At 42.2% G+C, this 23,922-nt stretch overlaps 1 protein-coding gene across 7 annotated transcripts in view; it reads right to left on the minus strand.

Annotated features, from left to right (window-relative positions):
• MICAL2 (microtubule associated monooxygenase, calponin and LIM domain containing 2) overlaps positions 1-23,922 on the minus strand; it is a 278,680-nt gene that overhangs the window by 147,737 nt on the left and 107,021 nt on the right. For 3 of the 7 annotated variants that reach the window (XM_077287247.1, XM_077287248.1, XM_077287251.1), the window contains exons 13-20: positions 22,848-23,047; positions 22,151-22,263; positions 16,672-16,740; positions 12,136-12,285; positions 9,968-10,093; positions 7,730-8,341; positions 6,808-6,909; positions 4,430-4,564 (exon numbers count right to left, since the gene is read on the minus strand). In XM_077287247.1, coding sequence (XP_077143362.1) covers positions 4,430-4,564; positions 6,808-6,909; positions 7,730-8,341; positions 9,968-10,093; positions 12,136-12,285; positions 16,672-16,740; positions 22,151-22,263; positions 22,848-23,047 — 1,507 coding nt within the window. Of the gene's footprint in view, positions 1-399; positions 538-4,429; positions 4,565-6,807; positions 6,910-7,729; positions 8,342-9,967; positions 10,094-12,135; positions 12,286-16,671; positions 16,741-22,150; positions 22,264-22,847; positions 23,048-23,922 lie in introns of those variants that run through there. The other 4 variants (XM_077287250.1, XM_077287254.1, XM_077287253.1 and 1 more) reach the window with 3 other exon arrangements.

The raw sequence follows: 23,922 nt of genomic DNA on the forward strand, positions 1-23,922 counted from the left end.
ATGTCTCATATCCTGTCGGGTTTGTGCAGGAGAAATGAAAAGCCGGCAATTGAATTACCGGCTTTTAACACATATCGCGCTGAATGAAATCTAAATACAGAATATATATATATGTGTCTCAATGACATATACATATATATATATATATATATATATACTGTATATATGTTTTCCCGAACATTTGAGCACATAAATCCATTAGATGTCGGTTTTGCAAGCCTGCGCGAAAATCTCGCAGTACGGATGCCATACGGATTACATACGGAGGATGCCATGCGCAAAATACGCTGACACACCCTGACTACGGATCAATATTTTGGGAACATTTCTCCGTATTACGGCCGTAGTACGGACGTATAATACGTGGCGTATTGTCTTACGCCCAGTGTGAGGCCGGCCTTAGGCTGAGAAAGACGGGGAAAGAGATCAGAAGCATATGATGAAGATGATGGAGAGGGGTCAGAGAATGGAGAATCATGACAAGGAAATTTAGATGGAACATGGGATGAGCCGGGGGATGGGGGATGGGGGATTGATCTGTGTAATGCAAAAGCAACAGAAGAACACATTATATTCAATTACATCCTTAAAATTGACTAAAAGGGTAATTAAAGTGCTCATCAGGGCTTATACTAATAAAGTGTCATAACTTTATAATGAGAAATTCAGCAACTTTCTGTAATAATTTTGTGTAAATTTCTCAACTTTTTTTTTAGAAGGTTGCAAAAATGTTCATTATATGACGATTAAATTACAGTCTGGAAAATGTCTTTATCATCACAGAAGGATGATGAAGTGTGTGTAGTCTCTTCCTCCTCTGCAGCCACTGTGTGCAGTCTTTTCTTCCTCTGCAGCCACTGTGTGCAGCCTTCTCTTCCTCTGCAGCCACTGTGTGCAGCCTTCTCTTCCTCTGCAGCCACTGTGTGCAGTCTTTTCTTCCTCTGCAGTCAGTGTGCAGTCTCTTTTTGAATACAGTGACTATGTGCAGTCTATTCCTTTTGTGCAACCACTGTGTGCAGTCTCTTCTTGTGCAGTCTTTTCTTCTTGAGTAGTTTCTTCTGCATGTAAAGTCACTGTGTTCATATTTTCCCCCCTGTGCAGTTACTGTGCGCAGTCTCTTTCTTCAGTAGTCACGGTGTGCAGTCTTCTTTCTCATCTATAGTCTCTTCCACCTGTGCAGTCATCATATATTCTTTTCCTTCTATGCCCTCACTGTGTGTAGTCTATTCCTCTTGTACAATTGCTGTGTGCACTCTCTTCTACATGTACGTAGTGACTGTGTGTATTGTTTTCACACTGTGCAGTTATAATATGCAGTCTATTCCTCCTGTACACTCTCTTCCTCTCATGCAATGTCTGTGTGCAGTCTCTTCCTCTCATGCAGTGCCTGTGTGCAGTCTCTTCCTCTCATGCAGTGTCTGTGTGCAGTCTCTTCCTCTCATGCAGTGTCTGTGTGCAGTCTCTTCCTCTCATGCAGTGCCTGTGTGCAGTCTCTTCCTCTCATGCAGTGTCTGTGTGCAGTCTCTTCCTGTCATGCAGTGTCTGTGTGCAGTCTCTTCCTCTCATGCAGTGTCTGTGTGCAGTCTCTTCCTCTCATGCAGTGTCTGTGTGCAGTCTCTTCCTCTCATGCAGTGCCTGTGTGCAGTCTCTTCCTCTCATGCAGTGTCTGTGTGCAGTCTCTTCCTCTCATGCAGTGTCTGTGTGCAGTCTCTTCCTCTCATGCAGTGCCTGTGTGCAGTCTCTTCCTCTCATGCAGTGTCTGTGTGCAGTCTCTTCCTCTCATGCAGTGCCTGTGTGCAGTCTCTTCCTCTCATGCAGTGTCTGTGTGCAGTCTCTTCCTCTCATGCAGTGTCTGTGTGCAGTCTCTTCCTCTCATGCAGTGTCTGTGTGCAGTCTCTTCCTCTCATGCAGTGTCTGTGTGCAGTCTCTTCCTCTCATGCAGTGCCTGTGTGCAGTCTCTTCCTCTCATGCAGTGCCTGTGTGCAGTCTCTTCCTCTCATGCAGTGTCTGTGTGCAGTCTCTTCCTCTCATGCAGTGTCTGTGTGCAGTCTCTTCCTCTCATGCAGTGTCTGTGTGCAGTCTCTTCCTCTCATGCAGTGTCTGTGTGCAGTCTCTTCCTCTCATGCAGTGCCTGTGTGCAGTCTCTTCCTCTCATGCAGTGTCTGTGTGCAGTCTCTTCCTCTCATGCAGTGTCTGTGTGCAGTCTCTTCCTCTCATGCAGTGTCTGTGTGCAGTCTCTTCCTCTCATGCAGTGCCTGTGTGCAGTCTCTTCCTCTCATGCAGTGCCTGTGTGCAGTCTCTTCCTCTCATGCAGTGCCTGTGTGCAGTCTCTTCCTCTCATGCAGTGCCTGTGTGCAGTCTCTTCCTCTCATGCAGTGTCTGTGTGCAGTCTCTTCCTCTCATGCAGTGTCTGTGTGCAGTCTCTTCTGCATGTATAGTCACTGTGTGCATCTTCCCCCTGTGCAGTCATTGTATGTGGGCTATTGTAATGATGTGGACTGTCTTACCCTGTTCCTGCCCCATGAAGACAACAGACACACTATGTGACTGCCGTTGTGCGGTTTTATATGTGAAGTAACGTATGTCTAATGTAATGTGATATAATGTGTTATGGTGATGTACAGTATATAAAGTATTAATGCATAATGTGAATATAGCGTAAGGATAAGCTTAGGACAGCATAGAATATAGTATAAGGATAATTAAGTTAGTCTGTAAGATAGGAAATGGTTGAGGTTAGGACTAGCCCAGTGGGTGGGCACTAGTGCTGATGAGAAGATAAAAATGGGGTCACTTCCTGGTTAGAGGGAGTTCAGTGTCAGACAATGAAGAGTGGAGGAGAGTTCATCTTCAGGTGGGTGGGCTGCTAGGGGCCGCATGGGCCAAACTTTCAGGGCAGAAGGCGGCCAACCTGAGATCCCGGATGAACATGCCAACAGTCTCTGTAGCCTAGGGCTCGGGCCAGGTACCAAGGAGCGGGCTTGGTCTTCCGACATCATGAGGTCGGAGGACATGGAGTTAGATGGGGCAGGTGGCTGGTCCCGGGTGCACTTTCGGAGTGAACCACGGAATCCATGATGCTGATGGAGCCAGTGGGCTTGGGGGTAATCCAGAATGAATGTGTGGCAGAGCAGAAGAAACAAAAAGGGATTGTATTAAGGAAGGAAGTCTGAATTGCTGTGTCCTATCCCACTGTATCCACCTGATGAACTTGAACTGTTTAGTAAAAGTTTGACTGTTACAAAGAGCCTGGTGTCCCATGCATTGTATGTGGTGGCTCCTGAGGACAATAGCCTGGAGACAGCAGAGGCCTACAATTGAGTGTGATGCACCCCACACCCTACAGCACACTGGGACTGGGACACCCCTTGACTGTAAAGTGCCAGAGTGTAACCGGACAGCAGCTCGGTCGCCACAACCGCTCGGCAGCATTTTACACACTGTGTGCAGTCTTTTCTTCCTGTGCACTCACTGTGTGCAGTCTCTTCCTCCTGTGCACTGTGTGCAGTCTCTTCCTCCTGTGCAGTGTGTGCAGTCTCTTCCTCCTGTGCACTCACTGTGTGCAGTCTCTTCCTCCTGTGCACTCACTGTGTGCAGTCTCTTCCTCCTGTGCACTCACTGTGTGCAGTCTCTTCCTCCTGTGCACTCACTGTGTGCAGTCTCTTCCTCCTGTGCACTCAGTGTGTGCAGTCTGTTTCTCCTGTGCACTCACTGTGTGCGGTCTCTTCCTCCTGTGCACTCACTGGATCCAGCTATAGAAGGTCATTGCGTTTAGCTCTATAAGCACCTTCTTGATTTTTGCATCTCTGTTTTGGAGTGATATCCTTCTTCCTCTAGGACCCAGCAGTTACTTCTACCTTGTGCTGCTAATTAACACACCTTTGCTGAAGGTTTAAATACATTCAGTTTCTGTAGCAGGGTGCGGATGTTAGCTCAATTTTCCTCTGTCTGGTTGGAAGTACTAGCAGTCGGCTAGTGTTTCCTTGGAGTAGTCTTAGAGGATTGCTGGTGTGATATCTCAGTGGTCTTCTCAGGCTAAGTGAATCCCCTTGTTCGTTCACCCTCTCTCTCTCTTCAGTTGTAGCAGGGGCTGACTAGTGCCCTCCACGTCACCTCCCTAGCCAGGGCCTATCGCTAGGGTCAGGCAGGGATTAGGTTCCTGCTCGGCGATAGCTGCAGAACCTATTTAGGGACGTTTAGGGCAAAAAGGGTGTTGCTTGATCTGCCTAGGGGCCTCCACTCCCCTCTTCCCTAGTGTTTGGGCTTCCCCCTCTCCCCACTTTTGTGTTATTGTGCACCTTGCTTCTCCCTCACCCAGTGTGACAAGTAGTCAGTCCCATTGTTGTAATGTTTATGATAAATGAGGTGTTTCTCTATCACCGCACACGAGGTAAGTAATGAACAGACACCAAACAACACACTGCGGTACCTTGTCAGATGGAAAAGCGCAGAGCGCGGAGTCAGAGATGGATGGAGACGAGGGAGCAGATGAGTCAGAGACTTGGGGTTCACATAAAGGAAGTTTAGATGGAAGATGGGGCGGACTGAGGGGAACAAGTTTATTCTGTACAGAGCGGAAGTGAAATGTTAGAATTAAACCACGGTACAAATACAATGTGAAATCAAACACACCAATACTAAGGCTAATATAGCAGCCAAGGAGCGGTCACCCAGCTTTCCCAGCTCCCGAGCAACACGTCTGCTTCATTCATAGGAACAGTGAGATAAATCCAGTACATAAATCTTATAGGGTTATTGAAAACTAAATTAGGTGATGTGTGAATAGACACAAGCTGGAGACCTCCGTGCATGTTACTGTACTGTACAATGTAACTCAGCACCCGTATATACTGTATACACCACATACATCACACACCCAATAGACGGATGTGACCGCTTACATTACAAACCTTCTGATCAGTCAACAGATTCAGTCTGTGATGGAGACTATGAGCAGAGGACGACACAATACTTTACGTCGCATTTGATTAATTAGTCTAAAGCATCTGGAAAAGCCGCATTGTTGTAAAGATCAGAAAATAAACTAAATATCAAAAGGCGACTTTAAAAATGGTGCAAATCCTTACATCAATTTGTTGCAAATCAAAATGTAATTGAGAGTCATTCATGCCAAAAACAAGCGAAAATACAATGATCAATCGGGCCCCGACCTTGGGATTGTGCGGGGTCCCAGCGGTAGGATTCCAAGGAATCAGGAAGTTATCCTATAGATAGGGGATGACTTTATATTTTGGGAATAATAGTTTAACTCATGATAGATTGATGATAGATAGATAATAGAGGGATAGATAGATAGAAGGATAGATATATGTATGGATAGATAGATGATAGATAATAGATAGATGGATAGATAGATGATAAATAGATAGATAGATAGATAGATAGATAGATAGATAGATAGATAGATAGATAGATAGATGATAGATAATAGATTGATGGATAGATAGATAGAATGATAGATAGATGGATAGATAGATGATAGATAATAGATAGATAGATAGATAGATAGATAGATAGATAGATAGATAGATAGATGATAGTTAGATAATTGATAGATGATAGATAGATAAATAGATAGATGACAGATAGATAATAGATAGATGGATAGATAGATAGATAGGATAGATGATAGATGGATAGATAGATGATAGATAGATAGATGATAGATAATAGATAGATAATAGATGGATAGATAGATGATAGATAATAGATGGATTGATAGATAGATAATAGATGGATAGAAGGATAGATAGATGGATAGATAGATGATAGATGGATAGATAGAATGATGGATAGATAGATGATAGATAGATAATAGATAGATACATAGATGATAGATAATAGATAGATGGATAGATAGATGACAGATAGATAATAGATAGATGGATAGATAGATAGGATAGATAGATGATAGATAGATAGATGGATAGATAGATGATAGATAGATAATAGATGGATAGATGATAGATAGATAGATGGATAGATAGATGATAGATAAATAGATGGATAGATGATAGATAGATAGATGGATAGATAGATGATAGATAGATAATAGATGGATAGATGATAGATAGATAATAGATAGATGGATAGATAGATAAATAGATAATAGATAGATAAAAGAATAGATAGATGGATGGATATATAGATAGATAGATAATAGATAGATAGAAGGATAGCTAGAAGGATAGATAGAAAGATAGATAGATAAATCTAATGAAACAGGGATTTAGGTAAGTTAGTGTCCTATGGATTTCCCTATAAGCTGGGCACTTGAGCAATGACCTAATCCCATGGACAGTGCCCTAAAGCCCATGGCCAGAGAGGGCTCCTAGCTACACTGCCATAGCTACTAGAGATGTAGTTTCTTCCTCCTTACTTGGCTTGTGCACCACCCATGAGTACTGAGGGAGCTTGGTCCCCTTCGCCCTGGGGCTGCCTCCATGTATGGGGCATATACTGTATATAGGTGAGCACAATGTCATGCAGCAGTCAGGGGGTTCAATGCGGATCTATTACACCTTTATTCATTTTGCACCTATTTATAAACTTTGTTTAGAAACAGAATGTTTCTAAACAAAGTTTATAAATAGGTGCAAAATGAATAATTTGACAATCAGACATAATTTTACGCCACTTCTAGTGGTTAGAAGAGCTCATTTCTTTTGTTACACGCAGCAAGATCTCGGTTAGTATCAGTTAGACACCTGGCAGCCGGGTCAATGTCAGACCTAAGGGTGAGTATAATAATAATAATAATGTGCATGCTACTCCTGGAATATTCACCTGAGGGATATCCGAACATCCAAACATTGAGGCCAAGTGCACTGCTTTCTCTCTAATATTCTTTTTATGAAAATCTCTTATTGCTAAAGCCTGAGCTCTTTTCTGCAAGAGGAAGAGAAAGAGAGAAAATGTGAAAATAGCGAGATAGAAATACAGGAGAGATAAGATGTGGCGAGGAAGTGCAGCTGTAGTGTGCGGAGATGCAGAATTGTGCAATGCTGGAGTGCAGACAGACCTCCGAGGTGTCACATGCAGAGCGAGGACAAAGCAAAATATACTTTACATTTATTTTTCGAAAAATCTGATTAATAGTGCATCCTAAACGGAGGACTGGTATGAAGTAACTGCTGCCAGGCAGAATGGTTTCTGCAACAACCTTTTTGAGAGTTTTATCAGAACGCCACACCACCATGCTACTTTGTTGCACTTACAACCACAAGAAACGTCCAGCGGTCCTGTATTACAACATGCTGCATCCATCCTGGCGACCCACTTCCATATATTATATTTATCACTTTATATGGGTGCATCAACATGAGTGAATCTGTGCGAATGTTTTCGGTGAAGATTTCTTTTAAAATTTGGTGATTTTGTTAGGTGTGGAGAATATAGGGGAACAAGAGCGTACATAGAGAAGAGGCACCACCAAGAAACAAAAATATGAGACCCTCGTTCCTGATTTGTACCATCATTACTCAGGCTGGTGGTGTGATCCTCAGGCAGGTTTCCTCCTCCTTTCTTAGCCTGTGCACCACCCATGAGTAATGAGGGAGCTTGATCTCCTTCCCCCCCGGGACTGCCTCCATGTATGTATGTTCTTGGAGGATGACATAGTTATTAAGGATTATAGCAAATAATATATAAAATTATTATTGCATGCCATATGAAAATTCATGCTGTATAACTGTCAGAGGCCGGTCACCTGCTGAGCCCTTTCTTCAATAAGCTGCAGACGCTCTAAGATTCCAGACAGAACAAGAACGGAAGGACAGGAAGAGGCGAGAGAGTCTTCTCTTTCTGCAGGACTGGAAGGGTCATCTGTCTCTTCTCTAAATAGTGTCTCTCTGGTTACAGTAGCTGAGGAAGGCATAGCTCTGTCTCTGGTTACAGTAGATGAGGAAGGCATAGCTCTGTCTCTGGTTACAGTAGCTGAGGAAGGCATAGCTCTGTCTCTGGTTACAGTAGCTGAGGAAGGCATAGCTCTGTCTCTGGTTACAGTAGCTGAGGAAGGCATAGCTCTGTCTCTGGTTACAGTAGATGAGGAAGGCATAGCTCTGTCTCTGGTTACAGTAGCTGAGGAAGGCATAGCTCTGTCTCTGGTTACAGTAGATGAGGAAAGGCTGGCAGTCTCTTTTTTTACTGTAGCAGAAGACGACCAGGCTGTCTCTTTGGGAACAGTCACGGAGGAAGAAGGCCTTGCAGTCTTTCTGGCTACAGATGTTGAGGAAGACCTTGCAGTCTCTTGGGTTACAATAGCTGTGGCGGGCTGGGTCAGGTATCTGACCAGCTGCTGGGATCTCGCTACAGTCTGAAACTGGGAAAAACTGCAAATGAAAAGAAGGGTTCCTCGGTCTACACCAGATCTCATGCATCACACTTTGCTTCAAATAATGCCTTTATTGCATTGGTATTCCTCTGCAGAGCTGTACAATAGTACTGGCTTAGCCAACAGATAAAATATTTACAGAATTCTCTTTATGAAGTTACTAGATGGTGGCCCGATTCTAACGCATCGGGTATTCTAGAATATGCATGTCCACGTAGTATATTGCCCAGTGACGTAGTATATTGCCCAGCCACGTATTTCTATAGATGTAAATGTTCTAATTTCCAAATTTATGTCTACTGAGCCAGGAGTAAGTCCCTTATGGCCTCAGCACACTGTAGGAAATCCCCCAATTTTAGCGGGACCAGTCCAACCATCTAATATGTGTGGGATTTACCGACTCTTCACTAACAGTATAAAGAAGAATTGGGCAGATGGAGATTTCAACAACTGATCCTTTATTTTCAGGAGAGATAAGTCGCTGCCAGAGGAGTCTGTCGACGTTTTTCTCCTCTCTCCCTATTGAAAACACATAAACGGCCAGCTGAGTGTCCATATTGATGGGACAGTCGGGAAAGAGTCGGGTGAATGAACATGGGGCAGCTAATCATCCAAATTCTGAATGCAGCAAATCTAATCCCAAAACCTTCCAAAATCAACTGGTCAAAGTTGCTGGAGGATAGAAAATGTAATTTAAAGCTTACAAAAAGAAACGTATTGTTTTAAAACTGTTTTTTTAGGCAGTAGTTCTGTATACATATATAAAGCCTAATCATTTATTGTACTCTGTATTTCACTTCCTTGCTGTTTTCGAGCTTTGCTTTATGACAGCACATGGAGAAATCCATTGGTTACATGTGTATGCTTGATACAATGGATCGTAGAAAGTAAAAGCACTGGATTGATACATTATAACAGACACAAATGTGTAAGAATCACAATCAGGAGGCGATTTCACCTTCTGCATACAAACAAAAATGTTTCCAATCAGTGACAGCAAGCAAGGGTCCTGAAAACAGTGAGGAACGAGAACATTTTCAGAAATCAACGGGACTGCCGGAAATAGACCCATAGACAATGAATTGATTGTGCACCTCTTAAACGTTCAATATGGGCTCTGCGCTGCATATTTTTGGGGTTCCTGAACCCTGTTCTCATGATAGCTGGGGGCAGGGGATAACTTGCAACATGTCTAGAATGCATAGGGGTAGGTACAACTTAAAGGGACACTTTACTTTTAACTATCAGGATTAATTTGCAAGAAATAACGAGTCATTTGATTAATAATAATGTATTATACTCCAATCACAAGCAATGCTAAATTCTTTTGGCTTCCAGTTACAATATAGCAGATGCTCACATTATATTTTCAAGTTTTGATAAATTGACAACAATTTCTATCAGCAATTGGCAGAACTGTGAATGCAGCTCTGGATGTGGCAGGAGTATAAGACAAGATGTTTTGAACTGTGATCAAAATAGGGCACTTGTGTTTTTTTTTCCACAGTAGCAGGTAACTTGTATGCATGCTGGGAGTTGTAGTTCTCCAAGTTGTAGTTGCCCTTGTTTACAGTCAAAAACTCAACCCACTTAAAATCAAACACGACATCATACCTGCTTTTTGGGGTCAGTCAGTGTAAGGCAAGGGGTTGGGTCCGGAGGTTTAGCAAAGCGGGGGTTAACAGGAGGAGGATCGCAGGGCGGAAGCTCTGGTGTAGAGGTATCAGCAGGGGTTAAGGCCTTTTTTCCCCAGAATTGGATGAATAATAAAGAAAAGACAGCAGAGAAGATGGGAATAGATTAGCAGAGATGGCAGAAGAGCTGGGAGGGAGGCAATGAGGGATGGGATGACACATGGAGATTAGAAACATCATTTGTAGATGACAAGGAGGAAAAAATGAAAGTGAACATATAGAAATAGTGGTACGGCCGTATAGGCACTCATCTCCCAATAAAAAAGACACCTTTATGGTACAGATCGGATGAGCCAGTCATGAGAAATCTAGTGTAGAAGCCGTATGTAAATCAGGCTGGGAGTGCACTGGGGGAAGAAGCAGTCTAGGCACAGACACGCCCCCAGTGCACTGCCAGCCTGATTTGCATAAGGCTTCTACACTAGATTTCTCATGACTGGCTCATCGGATCTCTACAACAAAGGTATAATTTTTATTGGGAGATAAGTGCCACTGCCTACACTACATAACACTACTTACATATGTAAAAAAAAAAGTGCCAAAAGGTTCCCTTTCACAAAACACTATCGAACTATATAAAAAGTTTTTAATGATTTGGAAAATCAGATTTGTTCTCCAGTCACACCCAAAGCTGCAAAAGAGAAACAACATTGCCATTTTTACATACTCTATCATGTTGCAGAAGCAAATTCACAGGTACACGTTAGAAACGGACCGTACATGGATACGTTATGTCAGCAAGTTGGACCAAGCTTGGACAAACCTCCATGTTTGGGGGTCTATAGACAATAATTTATATATATGGATAGAACACGTTCACGAAAATCGGACATGTGAATGGAGCAGCAGCCTTTGCTATGTACAGAAATGTAGTGCCCTTGTGTGATCACTCTCCAGGTATCAGAAGATTTCGGGAAAGTCCCCATGTAGAGATATGTGACATATGTGCTACAGAGATGACTTCTTCCTTGTACTGACGTAACGTGTCTGGGAGGATTCACAGCCCCGAGGAACGTCACCATAAAGCATGATGGAAACCAAGCAGGTGGATGAAGCCAAATTGTTATATCATGAACAGTTTTGCAACTTTCTAATACACTTTGTTTACCACTTAATCAGTAAATAGTAAATAAAAACATCAGACACTGAGACACCCCATAAAGCGCTAATACTTCTCACAGCTGAGAGTTTGCTTCAACTGTACCCAGTCTGGACAATCTGCCGATAAGCAGATCAGGGGATTGGACCCTGACCTTGGGATTATGGGGGGCTTCCAGTGGTTGGACACCCAGAGATCAAGAAGTTATCCAGTATCCCATGGATTAGGGAAAAACTCAATATTTCGGGAACAACATTTTAACTCATTGGATACAACTGTAGCAGATCCTAAGCTTCAAGATGTCAGTTATACACTGGTTTGCAAGTAAAAATGTTTCTGTTCAGTGACAGCAAGAAGAGATCTTAAACACTATGACCTGGAATAGGAGCTGGTGCTTCCTACGTTGGTCTTACAGGGCTTGTCTCATAATCAACATATATCAGAATTGGTGATGGTTATATAAAAGCTGGTGATTAGCCTACTGAGAATAATGAGAATGGGGGGTCTTAAACTCCCCCTGTGTGATTAATATCGTAGTGAGCATGTGCGACCACCGTGGTCGCACATGCTCACGACTACTGTAAGACAAGGGAAAAATTTAAGTCTTTCCTTCTTGTGATCAATGGGGGTCTCAGCTGCTGGTCTCTCAGGGATCACACATTTAGCATCTGATCTGTGGATTGGGGGGTAAATGTTGGGTTTTAAGGAGCCTGATAAGAGTGGTGGACGTCTGGAAAGAACAAAAAACTTTTTGCAAATCAGGCTAAAACTTGTAATTTTTTTCTGCCCCAAATCGGCGCATAAAGTTTAATAAATCTCTCCCCAAGTCTATTAGAAAGAAGCAGAATGTTCCACTATAAGTGCTTGAGGGTGAAATATATGAGGGTTCTGTTATTCCGGAAAATCTCCCTTTATACGAAGTTTCTCCTTAGATGATGAAGTCTTAAGACGATAAACAGGACAGACTTATTACACAGGCGCCGGTTTACCTGTCTCCGTAATGATGTATTTGGTGCGTTCTCTTCGAACTTGGCCAGTAACTGAGTAGCCATGGACTTGACTTTATTCTGATTAATGACCTCCTTTGTGTCGCTGCACTCGGTGCCAGAATTGATACTTTGACTTGACAAATTCACTGCCTGCAAAACAAAAAACATGAAACCCGACTTAATGGCGTCTACTGAACCTTTTACCTGTTCAGTCACCCCAGAAATGAAGTCCTCCACAAAAGGAATGAACATGGAATGAGGCACACCGGCTCTTACCAGCCCCGGTCCACATACCATAGATTCCACAGACTAATATCTAAGTTGGAGGAAATCCCAATAATCAGAGCAGTGTGAGAACATTTCAGACGTCTCCAAATTAAAACGCAAATCAGTAAAGAATCGCTTCAAGATTTAAAGAGAAACTGCAATTATACTATAGTAGTTATATTCTTGTACATAAGAGCAGTATTATAGTAGTTATATTCTGGTACATAGGAGCAGTATTATAGTAGTTATACTCTTGTACATAGGGGCAGTATTATAGTAGTTATATTCTTGTACATAGGGGCAGTATTATAGTAGTTATATTCTTGTACATAGGGGCAGTATTATAGTAGTTATATTCTTGTACATAAGAGCAGTATTATAGTAGTTATATTCTGGTACATAGGAGCAGTATTATAGTAGTTATATTCTTGTACATAGGAGCAGTACTATAGTAGTTATATTCTTGTACATAGGAGCAGTATTATAGTAGTTATATTCTTGTATATAGGGGCAGTATTATAGTAGTTATATTCTTGTACATGGGAGCAGTATTATAGTAGTTATATTCTTGTACATAGGGGCAGTATTACAGTAGTTATATTCTTGTATATAGGAGCAGTATTATAGTAGTTATATTCTTGTATATAGGAGCAGTATTATAGTAGTTATATTCTTGTACATAGGAGCAGTACTATAGTAGTTATATTCTTGTACATAGGAGCAGTATTATAGTAGTTATATTCTTGTACATAGGAGCAGTATTATAGTAGTTATATTCTTGTACATAGGGACTGTATTATAGTAGTTATATTCTTGTACATAGGAGCAGTATTATAGTAGTTATATTCTTGTACATAGGAGCAGTATTATAGTAGTTATATTCTTGTACATAGGGGCAGTAATATAGTACAGTAGTTATATTCTTGTACATAGGGGCAGTATTATAGTAGTTATATTCTTGTACATAGGGGCAGAATTATAGTAGTTATATTCTTGTACATGGAAGCAGTATTATAGTAGTTATATTCTTGTATATAGGGGCAGTATTATAGTAGTTATATTCTTGTACATAGGGGGCAGTATTATAGTAGTTATATTCTTGTACATAGGAGCAGTATTATAGTAGTTATATTCTTGTACATAGGGGCAGTATTATAGTAGTTATATTCTTGTACATAGAAGCAGTATTATAGTAGTTATATTCTTTTATATAGGGGCAGTATTATAGTAGTTATATTTTTGTACATAGGGGCAGTATTATAGTAGTTATATTCTTGTACATAGGAGCAGTATTATAGTAGTTATATTCTTGTACATAGGGGCAGTAATATAGTACAGTAGTTATATTCTTGTACATAGGGGCAGTATTATAGTAGTTATATTCTTGTACATAGGGGCAGAATTATAGTAGTTATATTCTTGTACATGGAAGCAGTATTATAGTAGTTATATTCTTGTATATAGGGGCAGTATTATAGTAGTTATATTCTTGTACATAGGGGGCAGTATTATAGTAGTTATATTCTTGTACATAGGAGCAGTATTATAGTAGTTATATTCTTGTACATAGGGGCAGTATTATAGTAGTTATATTCTTGTACATAGAAGCAGTATTATAGTAGTTATATTCTTTTATATAGGAGCAGTATTATAGTAGTTATATTCTTGTACATAGGAGCAGCATTATAGTAGTTATATTCTTGTACATAGGGGCAGTATTATAGTAGTTATATTCTTGTACATAGAAGCAGTATTATTGTAGTTATATTCTTGTACATAGGGGGCAGTATTATAGTAATTATATTCCTGTACATAGGGGCAGTATTATAGTAGTTATATTCTTGTACATAGGAGCAGCATTATAGTAGTTATATTCTTGTACATAGGGGCAGTATTATAGTAGTTATATTCTTGTACATAGAAGCAGTATTATTGTAGTTATATTCTTGTACATAGGAGCAGTATTATAGTAGTTATATTCTTGTACATAGAGGGCAGTATTATAGTAGTTATATTCTTGTACATAGGAGCACTATTATACATTCCCAAATTGAATTTCATAAGATCCACTCATCTATCTATATAATTGTCTAAGGGGTACTTCTGTCTGTCTTTCTTTAACGGAAATCCCGCGTCGCCTGCCGGCCGCGACCAATCAGCGACAGGCTTAGTCCGGCCGAGAATTGGCCCCTCCCTACTCTCCTCCAGTCAGTGCCCCCTCCCTACTCCCCTCCAGTCAGTGCCAGTGTGTCACCCAATCCCGGACCAACTTTTTACTATTGATGCTGTCTATGCAGCATCAAGAGTAAAAAGATATAATGTTAAAAATAACAATAATAATAAAAAAAAAATTGTGCTATTTTCACCTTCCGACGTCCACCGATGCGGCCGCCAGCTTCCGTTCCCAGAGATGCATTGCGAAATTACCCAGATGACTTAGCGGTCTCTTTTTTTTTTTTTTTAACAGGGATATGGTGCCCACACTGCTATATACGACGTGGGCTGTGTTATATACTGTGTGGGCTGTGTTATATACTGCGTGGCCTGTGTTATATACTATCTGGGCTGTGTTATATACTACCTGGCTGCTATATACTACGTGGGCAATGTTATATACTACGTGGGCTGTTATACACTGCGTGGCCTGTGTTATAAAGGCGTGGCCTGTGTTATATACTGTGTGGGCTGTGCTATATACTACGTGGCTGTGCTACATACTACGTGGCTGTGCTATATACTACGTGGCTGTGCTATATACTACGTGGCTGTGCTATATACTACGTGGCTGTGCTATATACTACGTGGCTGTGCTAAGTGCGACGTACACACATATTCTAGAATACCCAATGCATTTTTTATACTACGTGGGCTGTGCTATATATTACGTGGGCTGTTATATACTGCCTGGCTGCTTTATACTACGTGGGCAATGTTATATACTATGTGGCCTGTGTTATATACTGCGTGGGCTGTGCTATATATTACGTGGGCTGTGCTATATACTATGTGGCTACTATATACTAAGTGGCTGTGCTATATACTTCATGGCTGTCTGTGTTAGGATACGTGTCCACGTTCAGGAAACGCTTCGTGTTTGACGCTGCGTGGGGCCGCAGCGTCAAACACGCAGCATCCAGATGTTCCAGCATAGTGGAGGGGATTTTATAAAATCCCGTGTCCACTATGCGTGGAAACACGCATCCGTCGGCCCTGCGACTCCGGACATGCTGCGCGTCTTTTAAGATCGCAGCATGTCCGTGTTCCTTGCGGCGACGCTGCGCCGCCGCAAGGAATAACACAGGGCCCTATGCGAGGGGTGCGATGATGCCGGATGTGTGCAATGAACACATCCGGCATCTTCGCATCCCATAAGGGGGCGGGGCTTAGCGCCGAGCGGGTTTGCCGCTCCGACGATACCGCCGGCCATCCTGATCGTGGACACATACCCTTACGTGGGCTGTGCTATGTAGTATGTGGCTGTGCTGTATACTATGTGGCTGTGCTGTATACTATGTGGCTGTGCTGTATACTATGTGGCTGTGCTGTATACTATGTGGCTGTGCTGTATACTATGTGGCTGTGCTGTATACTACGTGGCTGTGCTATATACTACGTGGCTGTGCTATATACTACGCGGCTGTGCTATATACTACGCGGCTGTGCTATATACTATGCGGCTGTGCTATATACTACATGGCTGTGCTATATACTACGTGGCTGTGGTATATACTATGTGGCTGGCTGTGTTATATACTACTTCGCTGTGCTATATACTACGTGGCAGTGTTATATACTATGTGGCTGTGCTATATACTACGTAGCTGTGCTAAGCGCGACGTACATACATATTATAGAATACCCGATGAGTTAGAATCGGGCCACCATCTAGTCTCTATATAAGATATAAGATAACATCACGGAAACTCCATGCATGATGACAATCTCTGTACAACTGTACACTGCTGCGGAATATGCTGGCGCTACATAAATAATTAAAATGCTGATAATGATATTGGAGTGAAGGAAAGATCTGCAATTAACCCTTCAAGACCCCGGACCAGGGTGGCGGAACTGCTGGATCGCTCCATTCTGCGCTGTACGCTGGATTGTGAGGAGCGCTGCACCGTAATAAACTACAGCTGTCATTAATTGCTCTCAGGTCCCATGTGGGCTGCAGCGAGCAGTGACCGTGAAGTATCTGGGCCACACCACAGCGTCTGCCCCAATACTGAACCCGTCTATAGTCTCCAGCAAGTTCCAAGCACCGACCTCATCAAAGAGCTGCATCGTCCTCCTCCTCCTCTTGTTCACATCATTTTCTTCAGATTTATTTTCTTCCTGGATAAAGGTAAAAACACAAAACCATTAATGTTCAGCGGCCAAAGGTGGAGCTGGGAATTATTTAGTGTAGGCACAAAAGTGAAATATGGACCATCCTGCTCACTTGCTAGAATTTAGAATGCACCAAATAAGGGATATATAACTTTTTTGGTTTATGCAAATAAAAATTAATCATAAATTTGCACATTCTGAAAGTTCTAATATACTTTCTGCATCAATTTCTCGTCGAATTTTGAAAAAAAAACGGATCCGGCGGCATCAGTTTTTTCCTCATAGACTGTGTATTAGCGACGGATAGCCTTCCGTTTCATCCGTCGTTCGCTGGATCAGTCGAAAATTGTTTGTCCGACGGGCCAGAGACGATTGTGACTGACGGCAAAAAACTGATGTGTGAAAGGGGCCTAATTTATACAGTCCTCAAAAGTTTGCAAAATTTTTGTGCAATTTTACCCCAGTACCAGAGTGGAGTACAAATTCTACAGCTATTATTTATTGATTGATTAATTCATTTTCTTTGCACAGTTCAAGAATAACATGCTACATTTTAAAGCTTTTTGCAACAGTTACTTAAAAAAAAGTACAAACGAGCAAAAATAACAAAAAAAGCATCTTTTGATTTGCATCCTATTCTTCAAACATCGTTTGTTATTTTGAGAAATTTGGTCAAAATCTGAGACAAAAAAAAAAAACCACCTTAAATTTTGCAAATTATGAACTGAGCGACAAAAGTATATTGGAAAGTGCTTGTTACCACTGTATTTTGTCTGGATCATCCTACTTGAGGCAAAGATGTTGATAATATACTTTACCTGCACTGATACACTGTAGCAAAATCATTATGGGAGGGAGAATGGTGTTACCAATCTGCCACACTTGTAGATGATTGCTTGCAATTAAGGGGATGTATCAAGTGATAATTAGACATTTACAGAAAGTTGGGTGACAACTAGATTTGGGCAAAATGATTTCCGCCAGACCAGAGCCCTTTGAACTTCTTACTAGCCGCCGGCAGCGTACCTCCTCCTGATTAATAGACTCCGCAATATGGTGGTGTGACAGATGTCGTGACATTGCGGGGGCCTACAAATCAGAAAAGGCACCCAGGAGGCCGGTAAGTAGTAGGAAGGTTGAGGTCCTCTGGTCCGGCGGTGGCTCCTCCAAATCATTTTTTCCCCGTGTAAGGCGGCCATATTGGTTGAATGAACTACTACTGAAAGGGCAGAAAGGCGCCACCTAGAGGTTATTTTTTCAGCTCCCCATCTGTCCATGGCTTGTATCAGGGCTCCATTGAAATTAATAGGGCTAAGTTGCAGTACCACCCACAAGCACTGGACATGTGTGGCGCTCTGTCTGGATGTAAGCAGCCATGTTTTTCTAATCCTGCCCAACCCCTTTAAGTAATAAAAGTCTGTATCTAATCTCGTATTCATTATACCAACCCCATATCATCTCTCGACATTATTACACCCCTGCCAAAAATCAAAGTTTGGCGCCACTTTTACGTTCGCCCCCCACCTTTCTCATATTAACGCATGCTGGGGATAAATTAGCATTTAACAAAGTGAAAAGTCCTGATTATTCCTCACCAGTGTCAATAATGGGGACGCCAGTCTCTACCTCCAGAAACATATGGCCCGCATTAGGGTAACACGTGCTTCATGTATGGGAGCAGACGGGGGACAGGGGAAGGATTTGATGAACGCACGGCCTGGGTTCATACATGAGATAAGTGTTTCCTGATTGATTTTACCGTCCATAATTCCAGGAGATAAATCACCAATCTGGTTATTTTCTGGGACTGAAGTTTAAAAGAAGAGAAAAGCTTAGAGGGCTCAGCCCGCGTCCCGAATAATTAATTTCAGGAGGTAACGTGAAATGCGTTAGTCAGGGTAATTAGATGACATCATGGAGTCGGGTCATGGAGTTTCCTGTGTTTTGTTTCTATGGTAGTTTGGGGTAACATCACAATTAGGGGGCCTCAGACTTATCTCCTTCAGTTAGTGCAAGACGAGAGATGAAAGGAAGGGCGAGAGGCGGCGATCACCGCAACGTCTGCAGACAGTGAGGAGAAGTGGAGCGGACACTTGTTTAATGTGGGTTTCAGAGAGAGATTTCCTCCAATCCCCCAGTTTATTTATGTAGGATTCCATTATCCAGCCATAACTCACAATGTGTCCGCGGCTCCGGGAGGGTTCTGCAGCAGCTGCACCGTGTAAGGCAGCAGAGGATGATGAAGACACATCCCTCCTCCATCACTCTACAGGTCCAGGCTACTGGATAATCACCGCAGGTCCTGGTAATTATCAACAAATGGTGCATGTTCTCCGGCTATGTACAAGACCCCAATGTCTGATACCTGCACAGAACGGCACCAGACACAGACATAAAGAAAAAACCCCATCCACTCATTCATGGAAGTACTCAAGATGTCTGGTGGAAGCACCTTCAAATTGCAGTAAAAATAAAAGGTTAAGAGAATTGAAAATCCGCTATACTACTTATAAAATGCAGTTTACAGTCAGTAATACCCCAGAGCTGCACTCACTATTCCGCTGGTGCAGTCACTGTGTAAATACATTACATTACTGATCCTGTACTGATCCTGAGTTACATCCTGTATTATACCCCAGAGCTGCACTCACTATTCCGCTGGTGCAGTCACTGTGTACATACATTACATTACTGATCCTGTACTGGTCCTGAGTTACATCCTGTATTATACCCCAGAGCTGCACTCACTATTCTGCTGGTGCAGTCACTGTGTACATACATTACATTGCTGATCCGGAGTTGCATCCTGTATTATACTCCAGAGCTGCACTCACTATTCTGCTGGTGGAGTCACTGTGTACATACATTACATTACTGATCCTGAGTTACATCCTGTATTATACCCCAGAGCTGCACTCACTATTCTGCTGGTGGAGTCACTGTGTACATACATTACATTACTAATCCTGAGTTACATCCGCTATTATACTCCAGAGCTGCACTCACTATTCTGCTGGTGCAGTCACTGTGTACATACATTACATTACTAATCCTGAGTTACATCCGATATTATACTCCAGAGCTGCACTCACTATTCTGCTGGTGCAGTCACTGTGTACATACATTACTGATCCTATACTGATCCTGAGTTATATCCTGTATTATACTCCCGAGCTGCACTCACTATTCTGCTGGTGCAGTCACTGTGTACATACATTACATTACTGATCCTGTACTGATCCCGAGTTACATCCTGTATTATACCTCAGAGCTGCACTCACTATTCTGCTGGTGCAGTCACTGTGTACATACATTACATTACTGATCCCGAGTTACATCCTGTATTATACTCCAGAGCTGCACTCAGTATTCTGCTGGTGCAGTCACTGTGTACATACATTACATTACTGATCCCAAGTTACATCCGCTATTATACTCCAGAGCTGCACTCACTATTCTGCTGGTGGTGTCACTGTGTACATACATTACATTACTAATCCTGAGTTACATCCTGTATTACACCCCAGAGCTGCACTCACTATTCTGCTGGTGGAGTCACTGTGTACATACATTACATTACTAATCCTGAGTTACATCCGCTATTGTACTCCAGAGCTGCACTCACTATTCTGCTGGTGCAGTCACTGTGTACATACATTACATTACTAATCCTGAGTTACATCCGCTATTATACTCCAGAGCTGCACTCACTATTCTGCTGGTGCAGTCACTGTGTACATACATTACATTACTGATCCTGAGTTACATCCTGTATTACACCCCAGAGCTGCACTCACTATTCTGCTGGTGGAGTCACTGTGTACATACATTACATTACTAATCCTGGGTTACATCCGCTATTGTACTCCAGAGCTGCACTCACTATTCTGCTGGTGCAGTCACTGTGTACATACATTACATTACTAATCCTGAGTTACATCCGCTATTATACTCCAGAGCTGCACTCACTATTCTGCTGGTGCAGTCACTGTGTACATACATTACATTACTGATCCTGTACTTATCCCGAGTTACATCCTGTATTATAGCTCAGAGCTGCACTCACTATTCTGCTGGTGCAGTCACTGTGTACATACATTACATTACTGATCCTGAGTTACATCCTGTATTATAGCTCAGAGCTGCACTCACTATTCTGCTGGTGCAGTCACTGTGTACATACATTACTGATCCTGAGTTACATCCTGTATTATTTTCCAGAGCTGCACTCACTATTCTGCTGGTGCAGTCACTGTGTACATACATTACATTACTGATCCTGTACTTATCCCGAGTTACATCCTGTATTATACCTCAGAGCTGCACTCACTATTCTGCTGGTGCAGTCACTGTGTACATACATTACATTACTGATCCTGTACTTATCCCGAGTTACATCCTGTATTATACCCCAGAGCTGCACTCACTATTCTGCTGGTGCAGTCACTGTGTACATACATTACATTACTGATCCTGAGTTACATCCTGTATTATACCTCAGAGCTGCACTCACTATTCTGCTGGTGCAGTCACTGTGTACATACATTACATTACTGATCCTGTACTTATCCCGAGTTACATCCTGTATTATACCTCAGAGCTGCACTCACTATTCTGCTGGTGCAGTCACTGTGTACATACATTACATTACTGATCCTGTACTGATCCCGAGTTACATCCTGTATTATACCTCAGAGCTGCACTCACTATTCTGCTGGTGCAGTCACTGTGTACATACATTACATTACTGATCCTGAGTTACATCCTGTATTATACTTCAGAGCTGCACTCACTATTCTGCTGGTGCAGTCACTGTGTACATACATTACATTACTGATCCTGTACTGATCCTGAGTTACATCCAGTATTATACCCCAGAGCTGCTCTCACTATTCTGCTGGTGCAGTCACTGTGTACATACATTACATTACTGATCCTGAGATACATGCTGTATTATACTCCAGAGCTGCACTCACTATTCTGCTGGTGCAGTCACTGTGTACATACATTACATTACTGATCCTGAGTTACATCCAGTATTATACCCCAGAGCTGCTCTCACTATTCTGCTGGTGCAGTCACTGTACCATCAGACAAATAAACACCTCCTGGTATAAAGAAGCACTACATATCCCACAATGCACGTACGAGCAGGAATGACATATAAAGCCAAACCAGACAGTTAACAGGAAATCAGCAGAATAGTGAATGCAGCTTTGGAGGTGACTGTAGTATAAGACCAGATGAATGTCAGAATCTGTGCAAAATACTTAAAGCAAAGTATTTCCAAAAATTACTCAAGATTAAATGAGAAAGCGATAAAGGTAACAGACAAATATATATATTTTCCCTAAAATTATTGATATTTTAACTTAAAAAGAAAAATGACAGGAATAATTGGAGTTTGGGTTCTCACCTTTGGCACTCTCTTTCTGGGTAATGTTAAATTGAGGTAATTGTTACTGAGCAGATTGGACGGTTTGGAGGAATGGACCTCTCCATTCTTCCCATTGTTCTTGGGGGCGGAATCTGCAAAAATGAAAGGATATCAGTAAAATTGAGATACCAATAGTGCCCCCTACTGGCAGGGTGGTAATAAACCAGTCAACATAAAATAAAAAGGGCAGTTTTTTTTTCACGGAGGGAGATAAAAAATGGCAGAAGAGTATATGACTCCTAAAAGTGTATAGAAATTGGGTCATTTCTTCCACCGCTCACTCGTGTTCCCTGGAGTATTGAGTGTGAGGACACTGATTTGCAGAGATTGAAAAGGCCGCTGCCTTAGCATTAAAGGTGTTGACCAAGATTAAAAGTACATAGCTGCTTTCTTTCAGAAACAGCGCCACTCCTGGCTTTAGGTTGTGTGTGGTATTGCAGCTCAGCTCCGTTCACTTCAATGTGGCTGAGCTGTAATAAACTGACAGATGCCACCTTTAAGAGATAACGTTGTTACTAAAAGAAAAGTAGCCATGTTTTTCCAATCCCGGACAACCCCTTTAAGTCATGTGTTGTCTTCTTAGAGTTACAAGAGCACTTTTCACAAGACTGCGGGGCGGCCATGACCCCTTACATCACTTCATTATATGAAGCTACAGCTACAAAGAGTCACTCACCAACTGGCCTCAGAGGGGCACCCCTAAATAATTCATAGAACTTGGAGAGGTAGAGGACCATGCTGAGCTTATCTGGTTCCTCTGTGGACGCCATCTCCTTCCCCGTAGTGATGGGCGAGATTCCAAACTCTTTCTCTGCGGTATCAAACGCCAGCTGGTTATTCCTGACAGTGTCGTCCTCGTTCAAAGAGTAAAAGTCACTGAGGAACAAAGGATACAATATCACAGGAAGAAAGACATCATTAATAGGCCGGGGATCAAAGACGAAGCTCGGTTATATAACAGGTCATGGAATAATTAAAAGGTGGAGAGTGAGTAAGTCAATGCCAGTGGCCAAAGTTTTCCTAATTGACGCTAATAAAAAATAGAAATATCTATCTTTCTTTCTCTCTGTATATATACACTCACTGGCCACTTTATTAGGTACACCTGTCCAACTTCTTGTTAACACTTAATTTCTAATCAGCCAATCACATGGCGGCAACTCAGTGCATTTAGGCATGTAGACATGGCCAAGACAATCTCCTGCAGTTCAAACCGAGCATCAGTATGGGGAAGAAAGGTGATTTGAGTGCCTTTGAACGTGGCATGGTTGTTGGTGCCAGAAGGGCTGGTCTGAGTATTTCAGAAACTGCTGATCTACTGGGATTTTCACGCACAACCATCTCTAGGGTTTACAGAGAATGGTCCGAAAAAGAAAAAAAATCCAGTGAGCGGCGGTTCTGTGGGCGGAAATGCCTTGTTGATGCCAGAGGTCAGAGGAGAATGGGCAGACTGGTTCGAGCTGATAGAAAGTCAACAGTGACTCAAATCGCCACCCGTTACAACCAAGGTAGGCCTAAGAGCATCTCTGAACGCACAGTGCGTCGAACTTTGAGGCAGATGGGCTACAGCAGCAGAAGACCACACCGGGTACCACTCCTTTCAGCTAAGAACAGGAAACTGAGGCTACAATTTGTACAAGCTCATCGAAATTGGACAGTAGCAGATTGGAAAAACGTTGCTTGGTCTGATGAGTCTCGATTTCTGCTGCGACATTCGGATGGTAGGGTCAGAATTTGGCGTAAACAACATG

This window comes from Ranitomeya variabilis, chromosome 2, assembly GCF_051348905.1.
Source record: "Ranitomeya variabilis isolate aRanVar5 chromosome 2, aRanVar5.hap1, whole genome shotgun sequence".
NCBI lineage: Eukaryota > Metazoa > Chordata > Amphibia > Anura > Dendrobatidae > Ranitomeya > Ranitomeya variabilis.